The sequence below is a fragment of the Microtus ochrogaster genome, chromosome 21, assembly GCF_000317375.1.
Source record: "Microtus ochrogaster isolate Prairie Vole_2 chromosome 21, MicOch1.0, whole genome shotgun sequence".
Classification (NCBI taxonomy): Eukaryota; Metazoa; Chordata; class Mammalia; order Rodentia; family Cricetidae; genus Microtus; species Microtus ochrogaster.
This window is the reverse complement of record NC_022022.1, coordinates 782,801-795,878: the sequence shown is the minus strand read 5'-3', so window position 1 is coordinate 795,878 and position 13,078 is coordinate 782,801. Positions and strand designations below refer to the sequence as shown.

At 53.4% G+C, this 13,078-nt stretch overlaps 1 protein-coding gene across 1 annotated transcript; it reads left to right on the top strand.

Moving 5' to 3' along the window:
• Nucleotides 1-3,686: 3,686 nt before the first annotated feature.
• Nucleotides 3,687-12,287, top strand: Nes (nestin). The gene is made up of 4 exons (XM_005356901.3): nt 3,687-4,587; nt 5,435-5,559; nt 7,241-7,314; nt 7,509-12,287. The coding sequence occupies exons 1-4, from the start codon at nt 3,802-3,804 to the stop codon at nt 11,876-11,878; spliced, it is 5,355 nt and encodes a 1,784-aa protein (XP_005356958.1). The 5' UTR covers nt 3,687-3,801; the 3' UTR covers nt 11,879-12,287.
• Nucleotides 12,288-13,078: the final 791 nt, after the last annotated feature.

The window sequence follows — 13,078 nt, the reverse complement described above, 5'->3', positions numbered from 1 at the left end:
TGTAGACCAGGCTGGTCTCGAACTCACAGAGGTCCGCCTGCCTCTGCCTCCCGAGTGCTGGGATTAAAGGCGTGCGCCACCACCGCCCGGCAAGGGGAAGTCTTGAACCAAGGGTTAAGCAGGAAGGATGGGAGTGTAGCAGGGCAAGTCGATAGGAGTTTAAAGTCCTTGAGATAGGAGTGTATGCTTAAGATCTTGGTGGTGGGTTTCAGGAATGGGGATCTGGGGTCTGGAACAGAGGGATGAAGGGTTGTTAAGGTGAACTAGCACTGGCTGGTGGTGAGCAGCAGCCACAGGAGTGGAAGTCTCCCATACCTGGGGATCTACTGGGTAAGGGGGAGTAGGGACAGGACAGTCTGGGGTAGGAACCTGTGACACTGTTAAAGTGAGAAGAACGTGTGACCCAGGAGGGTGTGTGGGGGCCAAAGTGAGTGTGTCCCCGAAATGGCTGAGAATATCTCAACCAAACAGAGGTGCAGGGCAAACAGGTATGACTAGGAAAGAATGAGAGAAGAATCGCCTGCAAGAATGCAGGGCAGTGACAGGGTTTTAAGTGGGAAGGAGCGGGTCCTGTCTACCACCATGACTGAAAGTGGTGAGGGGAACGTAGGGTCCGAGTGAGATGTTAAAACAGAGTAGGTAGCTCCCGTGTCCAAAGGAAAGGCAATGGACTTACCTGCTACCTGCAGCGTTACCCTAGGCTCGGAGAGGGTGATGGGAGTCACCATGTCTGGGCCACGTCAATCCTCTGCAAGGTGAGTAGTTCCAAGGCTGGCACAGTCTCCCTTGCCGATGTTGGTGAGGCTGGACCTCCATGGCGTGGCATAGAGGATGAGCCCACACGGGGGCATTGTGATTTCCAGTGTCCAGGTTGCTGGCAGATAGGGCATGGCCTCGTAGGTGGCAGTGGCCCAGGGCAATACCGTGCCAATTGGTCATTTAGGAGGATGGAAAAGTCAAGAGTTCCCTCTGGTGGCCACTGTGTCCCACTGTCAAGGTCATACTGAGGCCAACTCAGAGCATAGAGAAAGCCATTTGGGACAGACTGTACGGGACGTCCCAATTCATAAAGATTTTGTAAAAGGCAGCCTGGGGCGATAGAGAATCTGGCTTCGAATTGCAGAAGCCCATTTAAAAGTCTATGCCAAATCTTGGGACTCAAGCCTGTCACAATGCATCCACTGGGACATGGTTCTTGATCAAAAAACGGGGGGGGGGTCGTGAGAAGTGAGTGGCAGACGTCTGTCCCCTCGGTCCCACCTCAGCGAGATCTGACTTGCTGCTTGAATCAGTCACATGGCATGATTCTGATTCTCACAGGAAAGCCTGAAAATCAACAAAGATAAATAAACGTAAATGGGTCCCGGGCCCTAGTGGCATGTACTCAAAAGGGGAACTCGAAGTTCGAAGCTGATCTTAGCCTGGCGAAGAAGAGCTGGCTCAAGAAGGGTGTTTTCCAACACGTGGCCCTGGGCCCGTGGGAAAAACAGCCCCCACCCACCGTCGGACCTCCAAATGTTAAATAAGGTTTTGCCAACAAACCTCTCCACTGACACAAATAATCCCAATCAGACCAAATCAAACCAAATTAAAAGATACCCAGGTTAATTGGATGCCTGAGCTCTAAGGTGGTCTCCCCTTTTCCTCTCCGGTAGTTGTTTTGGCTCCCCCCGCCATGTTTTCCTGGGACCACTTAACAATGGAGAAGGACATAAAGAATGAACAGTAAGTAAAAAACCCTGAGGTAGATGAAGAAAAGCAGGTTAACTTACGTTAAAGAAAAAAAAAACAACTAGCCAGAAACAAGCATAAACTGAGGCTGGGCATTCACACCTAAGATCATGATTTGGGAGCTGGTTGGTGGTACTTCAGGACCATGACAGAACATCTTCAGCATTTTCAGAGTTGATCCATACTTTGATTTGGAAAATGTTTATCATTGTTTCTTATGTGTACATGTCTATGCGTGGGTATGCGTGAATGCATGCAGAGGCTTTGATGACCCTAAAGCTGGCTGTGGGTCTTTTAACTACTAAGCCATCTCTCCAGCCCAGATATTTTGATTTTGTAATTGTCCACGCTAAGAATGCCAATTTGTATGAATGACTCTGCCCATAGCAGAAGTAAGCTTAGGACCATTTCAGAAATTGTTGGCAATTTTGTCCTAAGCTAAAATTCACTGAAGGAATTTTTCTTTTGCTACAGGGTCTATGTAATCCTGGTTGGTCTAAAACTTTCTCGCTATGTAAATCAGGCTGGCCTCAAATTCAGAGACAGGTCTGCTCTGTCTCTTAAGTGCCAGGATTAAAGGCATTTGCCCCCAACTTCCTCGCTGAAAATGAGTTTTTATAAAAATCACATCAATAACTCAAACAGCTATTTAGAAAATTACATTTTTTATTCTGTGTGTGTATGTACAGGTACATGTATGCCACAGTATGCATGTGGAGGCCAGAGGACCACTGTGTGGGTCCTGACCATCATGGAGCAGTAGGCAGAGAGAGGGGGCTAACCTCAATTTCTCACCTGTTCCCAGCGACTCACCCTCTCCAAAAAGGCCTACCTCCCAATCCTTCTCAAACAGGTCCATCAACTAGGGCAAAAGTTCAAACATCTGAGCCTAAGGGTCACTTGTAATTAAGTTCGCTATCTTTATTTCCTTTGTCTCCAGACTTCATTGTTAGCCACCAGGGGGCACCTCTGAGAGCTTCGTAACTTCCTACTCTAGTAACCACAACTGTAGGATCGACATAAGCGAAAAACTTTCTTGAGCCTATGGTGTCCCTTCCCATTCTCCTTTTCCTGATTCAGGGGGGAGACAACAGGACGTCCCTCTGTCCCTGTGAGGGTAAGAAATGGACACTCTGTCTGTTAACATCAGCTGGCCTGGCTGGGCAGGGGTTGCTGGCGCAGGCAGCTGCAGCGGCTAAGGCAGGAGGATCTCCATGATTTCCAGACCAGCTTGATCTACATAGCGAGACCGACCATCTTAAAAAAATGTGGGGAGAGGGGTGTCGATAGCCCAGGCTAGCCTCAATCCCACCTCCACCTTCGGACCACAGGGAGGCTACTCCTAGTAGTGGGTTCTTTCTGCGTTGGGTGTGTATCTCGGCAGTGTTGCCTCTATGGGGGTGAGTGTTCACTGTTTTACACAGAACACTGTATTGTCCGTTTTTCAACAGTTCACGAGGTTCCCAACATTAAAGTCATTTTGTAGAAGAGAAGTTGTGTCTCAGAGGATTTGAGCCCGGCGGTGGTGGCGCACGCCTTTAATCCCAGCACTCAGGAGGCAGAGGCAGGCGGATCTCTGTGAGTTCGAGACCAGCCTGGTCTACAGAGCTAGTTCCAGGACAGGCTCCAAAGCCACAGAGAAACCCTGTCTCGAAAAACCAAAAAAAAAAATCAGAGGATTTGAGTGGGTGTGGAGAAAGGAAGTCCGCAAGCCCAGTTCTGTGTATCCAGGCTGTTCAAGTGGAGTCTGGCTGTTTCTCCTCAAGCCTCCCACATCGGACCGGATCTCTCAGGGCCGGGCGGCTTCCTTGGTTCCATTCTCATGTACCCCAGTGAAGCAAGGGCTTGGTCTGCACGTCGCACTGAACCCTAAAGGGTTAAGACCCGGGTGCCGCCCCCTTTCCCGCCCGACTGGCCGGAGTATGAATACCCTCGCTCCAGCTCCCTCCGGGAGTCCTCCACTTCCGCTGGGTCACAGTTGTCCCCACTCTCTCCCCCTAAAAGCTCCGAAGGCCGCTCCCTTCTCCAGTGCTGCACGTCCGCCCGCACTCGGTGGGTCAGACCAGCGACATGGACGGTTGTGTAGGGGAGGAATCTTTCCAGCTGTGGGAGCTCAATCGCCGCCTGGAGGCCTACCTGACCAGAGTAAAGACGCTGGAGGAGCAGAACCAGCTGCTCAGCGCGGAGCTTGGGGGACTCCGGGCGCAGTCCGGGGATGCCTCCTGGCGGGCCCGAGCCGACGACGAGCTGGCAGCGCTGCGGGTCCTCGTCGATCAGCGCTGGCGGGAGAAGCACGAGGCCGAGATGCAGCGCGACAACCTGGCTGAAGAGCTGGAGGGCGTGACGGGCCGGTGCCAGCAGGTGCGGCTCGCCCGGGACCGGACCAGCGAGGAGGTCGCCTGCAGCCGGCGTGCGCTCGAGGCGGAGAAGAGTGCGCAGGGCTGGTTGAGCACCCGGGTTGCGGAGCTGGAGCGAGAGTTAGAGGCTGTGCGGGCGGCGCACGAGGAAGAGCGCGCGCACCTGAACGCGCAGGCTGCCTGTGCGCCACTCCGGCTCGCCGCGCCGCCCCACGGACCGCCCGCTCGGGCCCCCGAGGTGGAGGAGCTGGCCAGACGGCTAGGCGAAGCGTGGCGCGGGGCGGTGCGCGACTACCAGGAACGCGTGGCTCACATGGAAAGCTCCCTGGGCCAAGCCCGCGAGCGACTGGCCCGAGCCATGCAGGGTGCTCGAGAGGGTCGCCTTGAGCTGCTGCAGCTGCAGGCTGAACGCGACGGCCTTCAGGAGCGCAGAGAGGCTCTGGAACAGAGGTTGGAGGGCCGCTGGCAGGACCGGCTGCAAGCCACTGAAAAGTTACAGGTGAGGAGGTCACCAACCCGAGTAAGACTAAGCTGTAGGAAGTGTTTACGATGCTAAGAAACTTTCAGGAAGGGAGTGGAGCAAGGGCAGTTGTATTCAGGAGCCCCTGTCCAGAACACATAGACCCTAGACTTTCCTGTCCAGGCAGGGAGGATGGAATTCTGAGACCTTCTGGCACAACCCACTTGTAAGGCCTGAAGGGCAAGACCCACTGTAGAGGCTCATCACTCTTTGAACGACAACTCCCCTATAGGATGGCTCCGTGCGCTCTTCCCTATGCTATTGTCAATCAGAAGGTTTCAAACACATGCTCCCTCAGCTCCAGAAGGTTCCTAGCAACCAAGGTGTTATGACTTCTCAGCTGCCTGGAACACGTCCCAGAGGCCTGAGGCCCCCTCCCCCTCATACTGCACAGATGTGACCAACAGCTGAGAAAGCAGCCTCTTGCCTGGCCACCTTCCCCCTCCTCTTGGAGGAGAGAGATTCCAGAACACGTGGAAAGTAGAGGAACCAGGGCTGCTCTGAGGAGCTGGGACAGTGAGGGCCTAACTGCTTTCCTTGCAAGCCCTTCCAAGCCAACTCTTGATAAATTGTTTTTCCTTCTGTTTCCACTTTATCCCCTTTCTTCCTCTGTAACTCATCTCCTCTCCCATGGGAATTGGATTCTCAACATGTGCTACCATTTAAGCAACATTCTCAAGAGAAGCCTAGTGTAGGAGAGGTTCCAGTGTCCCCTGCCCTTGTCTGGGGTACCCAGTCTAGTGCTCTGGGAGGGAGGATGTAGGCAGAAGAACAGGAGAGTCTCTCTGAGTGGAGGCCCCTTCACTCACCCTGGCTTGTTTTGCAGCTGGCTGTGGATGCCCTGGAGCAGGAGAAGCAGGGCCTACAGAGCCAAATTGCTCAGATCCTGGAAGGTGGGCAGCAACTGGCACACCTCAAGATGTCACTTAGTCTGGAGGTGGCTACATACAGGTACACAGATGCACACACAGTGCTGACTCCTTGCCTGGAGGGCCCAGGAACTTGGCTTTGTCCTTTCTGTGAACCTCAGCTTTATTAAAAAAACCTATCTATGTGTATTTATGTATATGCAGCATTGGGCAGGTGTCCTAAGAGGCCAGAAGACAACACTGGGCCCTCTGGAACTGGAGTTACAGGGGGTTGTGAGCAGCTCCATATCGCTGCTGTGAGCAGTTCTCTGCGAGAGAACTCACCACTCACCACTGCCCAGCCCTCAGATTCACCTGCAGTTTTGTATTACATTTATTTATGTATGCATTTTCTGTGATGGGAGCCTCTGAGTCCCAGGAATCGAACAGGTTGTTGTCGAAATTGGCGGGTACTTTAGCCCACTGAACCATCTCACTGGCCATCTCAGCTGTCACCTGAGCCCCTCTGCTGCCCCTTCAGCTCAGGACCAGAAGAGGTGGCAATGCTTAAAGGGACAGCTCAGTCATCAGGGAGGAAACTGGAGGGCACAGGCATCTGCATCTGACTTCTCTCGAAGACAGGCACTCTGCAGTTTCTGTGCTCGCATCCTGGAGATACCTGGGCAGACTCAGAAAAGAGATCTTGCAGGTGGGCCTGTTCATGCTGACCTGCTGTCTGAGCTAGGCTCAACTGTGTCCAGGGTAGCGCTAGCCTCCCAGCCTTCCTTTAAGCCCTAGAGTCCCTGACCCTGCCCAGTTCCTTACCCTCCAGGCTGAGCGGATTGGCTCTGTGGGTATAGACTCTATATATGTAACTTGTATGGAAAGACCCCATCTGGGAGCCCCACTGCAGAGGGCTGGGGATATCACTCACTCTAGAGTACCAGGCCAGGGCAGTGTCCCACTTCTCCAGAATCCATCGGTAAAGTGGTAGGACTGAGACAGGTGTAGGAGTGGAGGTGGAAGAGGGGCCCAGAGGAGAGCCAGTGAGTATTTCAGGACCACATGTACAAGGCAGGAGGCAGGATGCTGTGTGAGGACAGAACCAAGTGTCGTAGGTCATGGACAGAAACAAGAGACTAGCTTGGAATCCCCTGTGAATTGATTTCTCCTCCAATCAGCTCCACGGGCCACTGAGGCAGGGGCATGAATGTAAAGACTTCTGCCCTGAAGAGTTTGAAGTCCTAAGATGAGGGCCTTAACCCTAGTCAGCGCTCTGAGGGAAGGGTCTAGGCAGCACAGAAGAATGTAACCGCCGCTGTTTGAAGTCTGAAAGGGATTTGGAGAGGGGGAGCTGAATTCATTTGTTCTTGTCTGTCACCAGCTCTGGGGGCACAGCAGAGGAGGGAGCCATCCCACGGGAACAGCCTGAGAATTCCACTTCCCCTGAGGAGCCCCCCTTCTCAGGCCCTCCAGATGGTGGTGTGGACAAAAGGCAGTAATTAGCATGAGAATCGGCCTCCCTCGCAGAGGATGAGGTCATCATTCTCGGCCCAGGGTGGGGAGCCGGAGACTGGTCTGAGGAGGTTGATCTAAGCATTAGCCCTTCAGTGGCCGAAGTCTGACTGTGGGAATCTGCATGTGGGGTCTTCCTGTGACCAAGTCTGTGCTCTCTGTCCTGACTGTGTAGCTTTTGTATGATAATAGTCATAGAGAGTGAGCCTGCTGTATCAGGACGTGTCACCTCAGCTAAAACTGACCCCATACCCTCCTCTCCCCACAAGGACTCTGCTGGAGGCTGAGAATTCCCGGTTGCAAACACCTGCCCGAAGTTCCCAGGCTTCCCGTGGCTTTCACGGTAAGAGGCGGAGCCAACTGCTCCTGGAAGCTCTACTTCAGCTTACTTAGGAAGATCCAGTCTAAGTCTTCCCTGGGTAACCCCAGCTGTGCTGTGTTCCCATTCTCTAGGCAGCGGGGGTCAGGCAACGGTGTGAGGGCTGCTCCACGGTGAGGTAGGGGCATACTTAAAACATTTCTTACTCTGCTTTCCAGACCCCAAGCTGAAGCTGCATTTCCTTGGGACACCAGAGGATCAGCACCTGGGATCTGTGCTCCCTGTCCTCAGTCCGACACCCCTCCCTTCCCCTATGCCCAGTACCCTTGAGACGCCAGTGACAGCCTTTCTGAAGACCCAGGAATTCCTTCAGGCCCAAACCCCCACCTTGGCCAGCACACCCATCCCACCCATGCCTGAGGCTCCCTGTCCTATAAAAGCAGAAGTCAGAGCCCAGGATGCCCCTCTTTCCCTGCTCCAGACACAGGGTGGGAGGCAACAGGGTCCAGAGCTTCTCTGGACCGAAGCCACAGTGTCTGTTTCCACCAGTGAGGAGCCTGGGGGCAAGCAGCTCAGTCACTTACCCAAGGATCTGACCTCCTCAGCCCACCCTGTGTTAGAGACTAAAGATGAAGAATCCAGTGAGTCTAGAGTGTCTAGCATATTCCAGGAAGATGAAGGGCAAATCTGGGAGCTAGTAGAGAAAGAAGCTGCCATAGAGGTAAAAGGAGAGCGTAGCTCGGCTCAGGAGACACAAGAAGATGGTCTGGACATGGAAGAAATCCAGGATTCCCAGGGTCCTTTGCAAAAGGAAACCCTAGAGGCTCCAGAAGAGGAGCCACTGATGTCTCTGAAAATCCAGAACCACGAGACACCAGGGAAGGAGAATTGCAATTCTCTGAGGTCTATAGACCAGACCCTGGGAACTCTAAAAAGCTCAGAAGAAAAACAAACACTGCTGAAGTCTTTAGAAGAAAAGGATGTAGAGTCATTGAAAACTCTAGAAAGGGGGCTTCCTGAGCTGTCTAAGCCTTTAGGAAAAGAAGACCCAGGAATTGAGGATGATCAAGAATTAATATCTCCTGAAGGTACACTAGAGACGGTTTCATCTATAGGAAAAGAAAATCAAGAAGTAGTGAGATCTTCAGAAGAGAACTTAGAGCCATCGACAGCTTTTGAAAAGAAAAGCCATTATCCACTGGGATGTCCAGAAGAAGAGAACCAGATAGTTGAGAGGCTAATAGAAAAAGAGGGTCAGGAGTCCCTGAGGTCTCTGGAAGAGGAGGACCAGGAGACCTATAGATGTCTGGAGAAAGAGAATGGGGAGCTGTTAAAGTCTGTAGAAAAAGAGGACCAGTTGGTTGAGAGGCTGATAGAAAAGGAGGGTCAGGAGTCCCTGAGGTCTCTGGAAGAGGAGGACCAGAGTATTGTGAAGCCTCTAGAAACAGAGAATCAGGAATCTCTGAGGTCTCTTGATGAAATCCAGGAGACCATTATACCACCAGGAAGCAAGAATCAGAAGCAACTGAAATCTCTAGAAATAGAAGAGGAGCAGAGAATTGTGAAACCTCTAGTAAAAGAAGTGGAGCTCCTGAGGTCTCTCGAAGACAATGACCAGATGACTGGGAGCCTGGTACAGAATGAGACACAGGAGTCCCTGAGGTCTCATAAAGACAGAGACCAGGAGACCCAGGATCCACAGAGGTCTCTAGAAGAAGAGGACCAGATGACTGGGGGCCTGTTCCAAAATGAGATTCAGGAGTCCCTGAGGTCTCATAAAGACAGAGACCAGGAGACCCAGGATCCACAGAGGTCTCTAGAAGAAGAGGACCAGATGACTGGGGGCCTGTTCCAAAACGAGATTCAGGAGTCCCTGAGGTCTCATAAAGACAGAGACCAGGAGACCCAGGACCCACAGAGGTCTCTAGAAGAAGAGGGCCAGGGGATTGTGAACTATCTAGAAAAAGAAGATCAGGAGTTCCTGTGGTCTTTAGAAGAGCAGATGGTCAAGCAATCTCTAGAAAGGGAGAGCCATAAACCACTGAGTTCTGTTGAACAAAAGGACTGGGTGACTGAGAACCTAGACACAGAGAGTCAGGACTCGGGGAAGTCTTTTGAAGAGGAGAACCAGCAGATCTTTAGATCTCTGGGAAAAGAGACTCCAGAGTCCCTGCAGTCTCCTGAAGAGTGGGACCAAGAGATACAGAGATCTCTTCAACAAGAGACTGGACAGATAGTGAGGGATGTAGGGGATGAGCAGCTGGCGGTGAGACAACCGGAGTTAGAGACGCCTTTTGGAAGACAGAGCCCAGTGTCACTGGAAGGAAGAGCGGAGACAGTGAAGTCTTCAGACACAGAGAACACAGAACCACTGAAGAGTGCTGAGGCGGGCCTGCAGACAGTGAACGCTGTGCAAGTGCAGGAGCCGTTGTGGTCTCCAGAAATTCAGGAATCACTGGGGTATGTGTATGGGAACCAAGAGACCCTGAGACCCCTTGAAAGGGAGAATCAAGAATTGAGATCTCTGGGCAAGTGGAACCTAGAGACTGTGGACTCTCTAGAAGGGATGGGGGCGGCTGGGCAGCAGCTGGAAGCAGAAGGCTGCCTAGATAGGAATGAGCAGCAAGAATCAGCGAGGTCTCTGGCAGAGGTGGGGCAGGAGCTGCCTGGCTCTGAAAAGCGACAGAGGTGGGAGGACGTGGTGGAGGACGGAGCAGTGAATCAGGACCCAGTCCTATGGAGGACAGGCGTGGAAAGCAAGGAAGAGGCAGAGCCGCCCCTGACTGGGCAAAGTGGGAAGGAAGAAGCTGCTGAGGACAGGGAGCTGCAGCTACAAGTCACAGGGGAAGCCTGTAGCCTGGGGAGCTCTGAGCCCAAGGAGCAGAGGGTCCCCAGTGAGGAAGACAGCAGGAAGGGGAGCGCTGAGGCCTTCCAGGACATGGAGGGACCACCAGAGCAGGTGGAGATCTTAGAGGTCCCAGTTGCCCAGGGAATGCCAGAAGTGACAGAGCCCCTGTTGCAAGATGAGGCTATAGCCCTAACAGGTGAACAAGACTCCAAAGAGCTTGCCCTGGGCTCAGAGGCTGCTACCAGAGATGGACTGGAGCAGGAAGTGATAGGGTTAGGGGAGCCAAAGCATCTGGCCAGGGAGGAGGCCATTCACCCATCCCTGGGGGAGCAAAGTGTGGAGGTAAAGATAGCTCAGGACTTGGAAGGGCCTGAAAAAGAACCATTGGAGGCAGGCACTCTGGAGTCAGAGATCTTTGAATTGCCCAAGACTAGCAGGGATAATCTAGAACCCAAGAGCTTCAAGGAGTCAGAGCCTGCGGTGGGCCGGGGAGTAGAGGAGCCCTCAGTGGAGCCCTCAGACCATGAGGGCAGTGCTGTCCCTCAGCCCAGGCTCTCAGAGACAGAGGAAGACGAGGGTGCACAGGCTGTACCGGCACTCCCTGGTCCCAAGTTCATGGAACCTTCTTCATACATCCCAGCCCTGGAAGATGCCTGTGAGCTGCAGCCCCAGGCTGAGGAAATTCAGGAAGCTGGGTGGCAGCTAGAAGGTGGGTCTGAAGCTCTGAGGAAAGTAGGAGATGAGCAAGAGTTTGGTCTGGGGGAGACCCCCGAGGGCCTCCAGGATTGGGAGGAGAGCAGAGAAGAGAGTGAGGCGGATGAGTTAGGGGAAACTCTCCCAGACTCTACTCCCCTGGGCCTTTACCTGAGGTCCCCTACCTCCCCAAAGTGGGACCTAGCTAGAGAGAAGAGGCTCTCCCCTCAAGGAGAGGCCAGGGAGGAAGGCTGGGATCCTCCTGTCCTCAGCAACCCACCCGGAGAGGAGGAACAAGGTCCTGACTCTGACCTGTCATCTGAGGAATTTGAGGACCTGGGGACTGAGGCCTCTTTTCTTCCAGGGGTTCCCAAGGGGGTGGTAGATCATCTGGGCCAGGTTCCTTCAGTAAGGGAGCCTGAATGCTGGGATCAGGGAGGGGAGTCTGACGGCTTTGCTGATGAAGAGGAGAGTGGGGAGGAGGGAGAAGAGCGTGAGGAAGAGGCTGAGTCAGGGGCTCAGTGGTGGGGGCCAGGGCCCTCTGGTGGGGGTTTCAAGGTCCAGGATATCACCCAAAGAGGGGACCTCCTGGAACAGGGATCTGTGGGTGTCAGTGGTCCTTGGGATGATGGCTTGAGAGGTGTTGCAGCTAATAGCTCTGTGACTGCCCTGGACACTGAGTCTCAGGACAGCTCTGAACCTTCTGGGTCAGAGGGGTCTGAGTCTGTTTCCTTGGAGGGAGAGGACCATTTGGATGCCCCTCAAGAGGTGACTAGCACGGTCCCAGGGGTTGGAGATACCCAGAGCCCCAACTCGGAGTTAGAGCACATGAATGGGAGGGTGGAGAATGGATTAGAGCAGTCTGAGGGGCAGGAAGGTCTGCATGGGGACCAGGACCAGGGCCGCCTTTTACAGGAACAGGAAGTGGAAGTGGGAGCCCTAAAGGCCCCTTTGGTAGTTTCTCCTGTGCACCTAGGCCCAAGTCAGTCCCTGGAATTCCCTCTGAGTGGAGTAGATGGAGATTCCTGGTCCTCAGAGGAAGACTAGGGAATGCTTCTCTGGCTCTAAAGACTTAATGGTAGAGGGATGTCCTTCCTGATCTGGGCCAGAACCCTTAGCTTTGATAGCTCGACCTGTGGTGTCCTGAAGAGGGGGCTGGCTGAGGGAGATGAGGTCCTGTCAGGGCCTCCTGAAGGCTCAAGCCAGGTGAGCCCCTGTAGTTCTAGGCCGCCTTTCTTCTGCATCTCACCTGCTGGAAGAAGCCTGGGCTCAGAGCTTTCACAGGGGCTGCTCTGGCCAGGTCTTGTGAGCCCCGCCTGTCTACAGTAGTGCCATCCCCACAAGGTCAGGCCTGGCCTATGCCCAGAGGAGCTGAGGGCAGCAATTATGACTGACCTTTCACCTCATTTCAGCCTGCTGAGACTTTTTTCTGCTCTTTCTTTATTAAATAAAGTTGCATCCCTCCCTATACAGTCTGGTGGCTTCCATCTAGGTTTCAGGGGGGTCCTTCTGGTTGAGAAGCAGTTAATAGAGGGGCTGCCTCTGGGGGAGGCCGGGTTGTCCTCCCTACCAACAGCACTGATTACAAAGGCCCTCCCCACTGGATGTCCTCCTAACCCTTCAGTGTCTCCTGCATAATTAGCCCCCTGGTTTCCAACAACCTAAACAGTTGTCTAGCCTGTGATGACTGACTGGGTTGGAGTTGGGGAGGGAGGAGAGAGGCCTGGCCTGCTCTAGTCTGCCTGTGCAGCCTCGGGTCAACAGTTTCTCCAGACCCGGTCTCACATGAGGGGAAGTTGAATTGCCCTATGCCCTGGGTGGTCTCCTGAGGTTGGGAGAACAGGAGAGAGGCCAGGGGAAGCCTCTGCAGTCCTCAACGGAGCTCTCCTGGCATTTTCCTCATGTGTCGCAGCAGGAGACCAAGAGGAAAGGCTAGAAGGCCCAGGGGAATGTGAGGGAGCTGTGCAGGTGAGGGTGTGGCACACTGTGCAATGTTAGGAGTGGCACAGAACCAGGTTCTGCTAGTGGGCTCTTTCTCTTTTTTTTTTTTTTTCGTTATTTATTGATTTATTTTTTTTAATTTTTTTTAATTTATTTATTTATTGAGGATTTCTGCCTCCTCCCCGCCACCGCCTCCCATTTCCCTCCTCCTACCCCGATTTAGTCCCTCTCCCTCATCAGCTTGAAGAGCCATCAGGGTTCCCTGACCTGTGGGAAGTCCAAGGACCGCCCACCTCCATCCAGGTT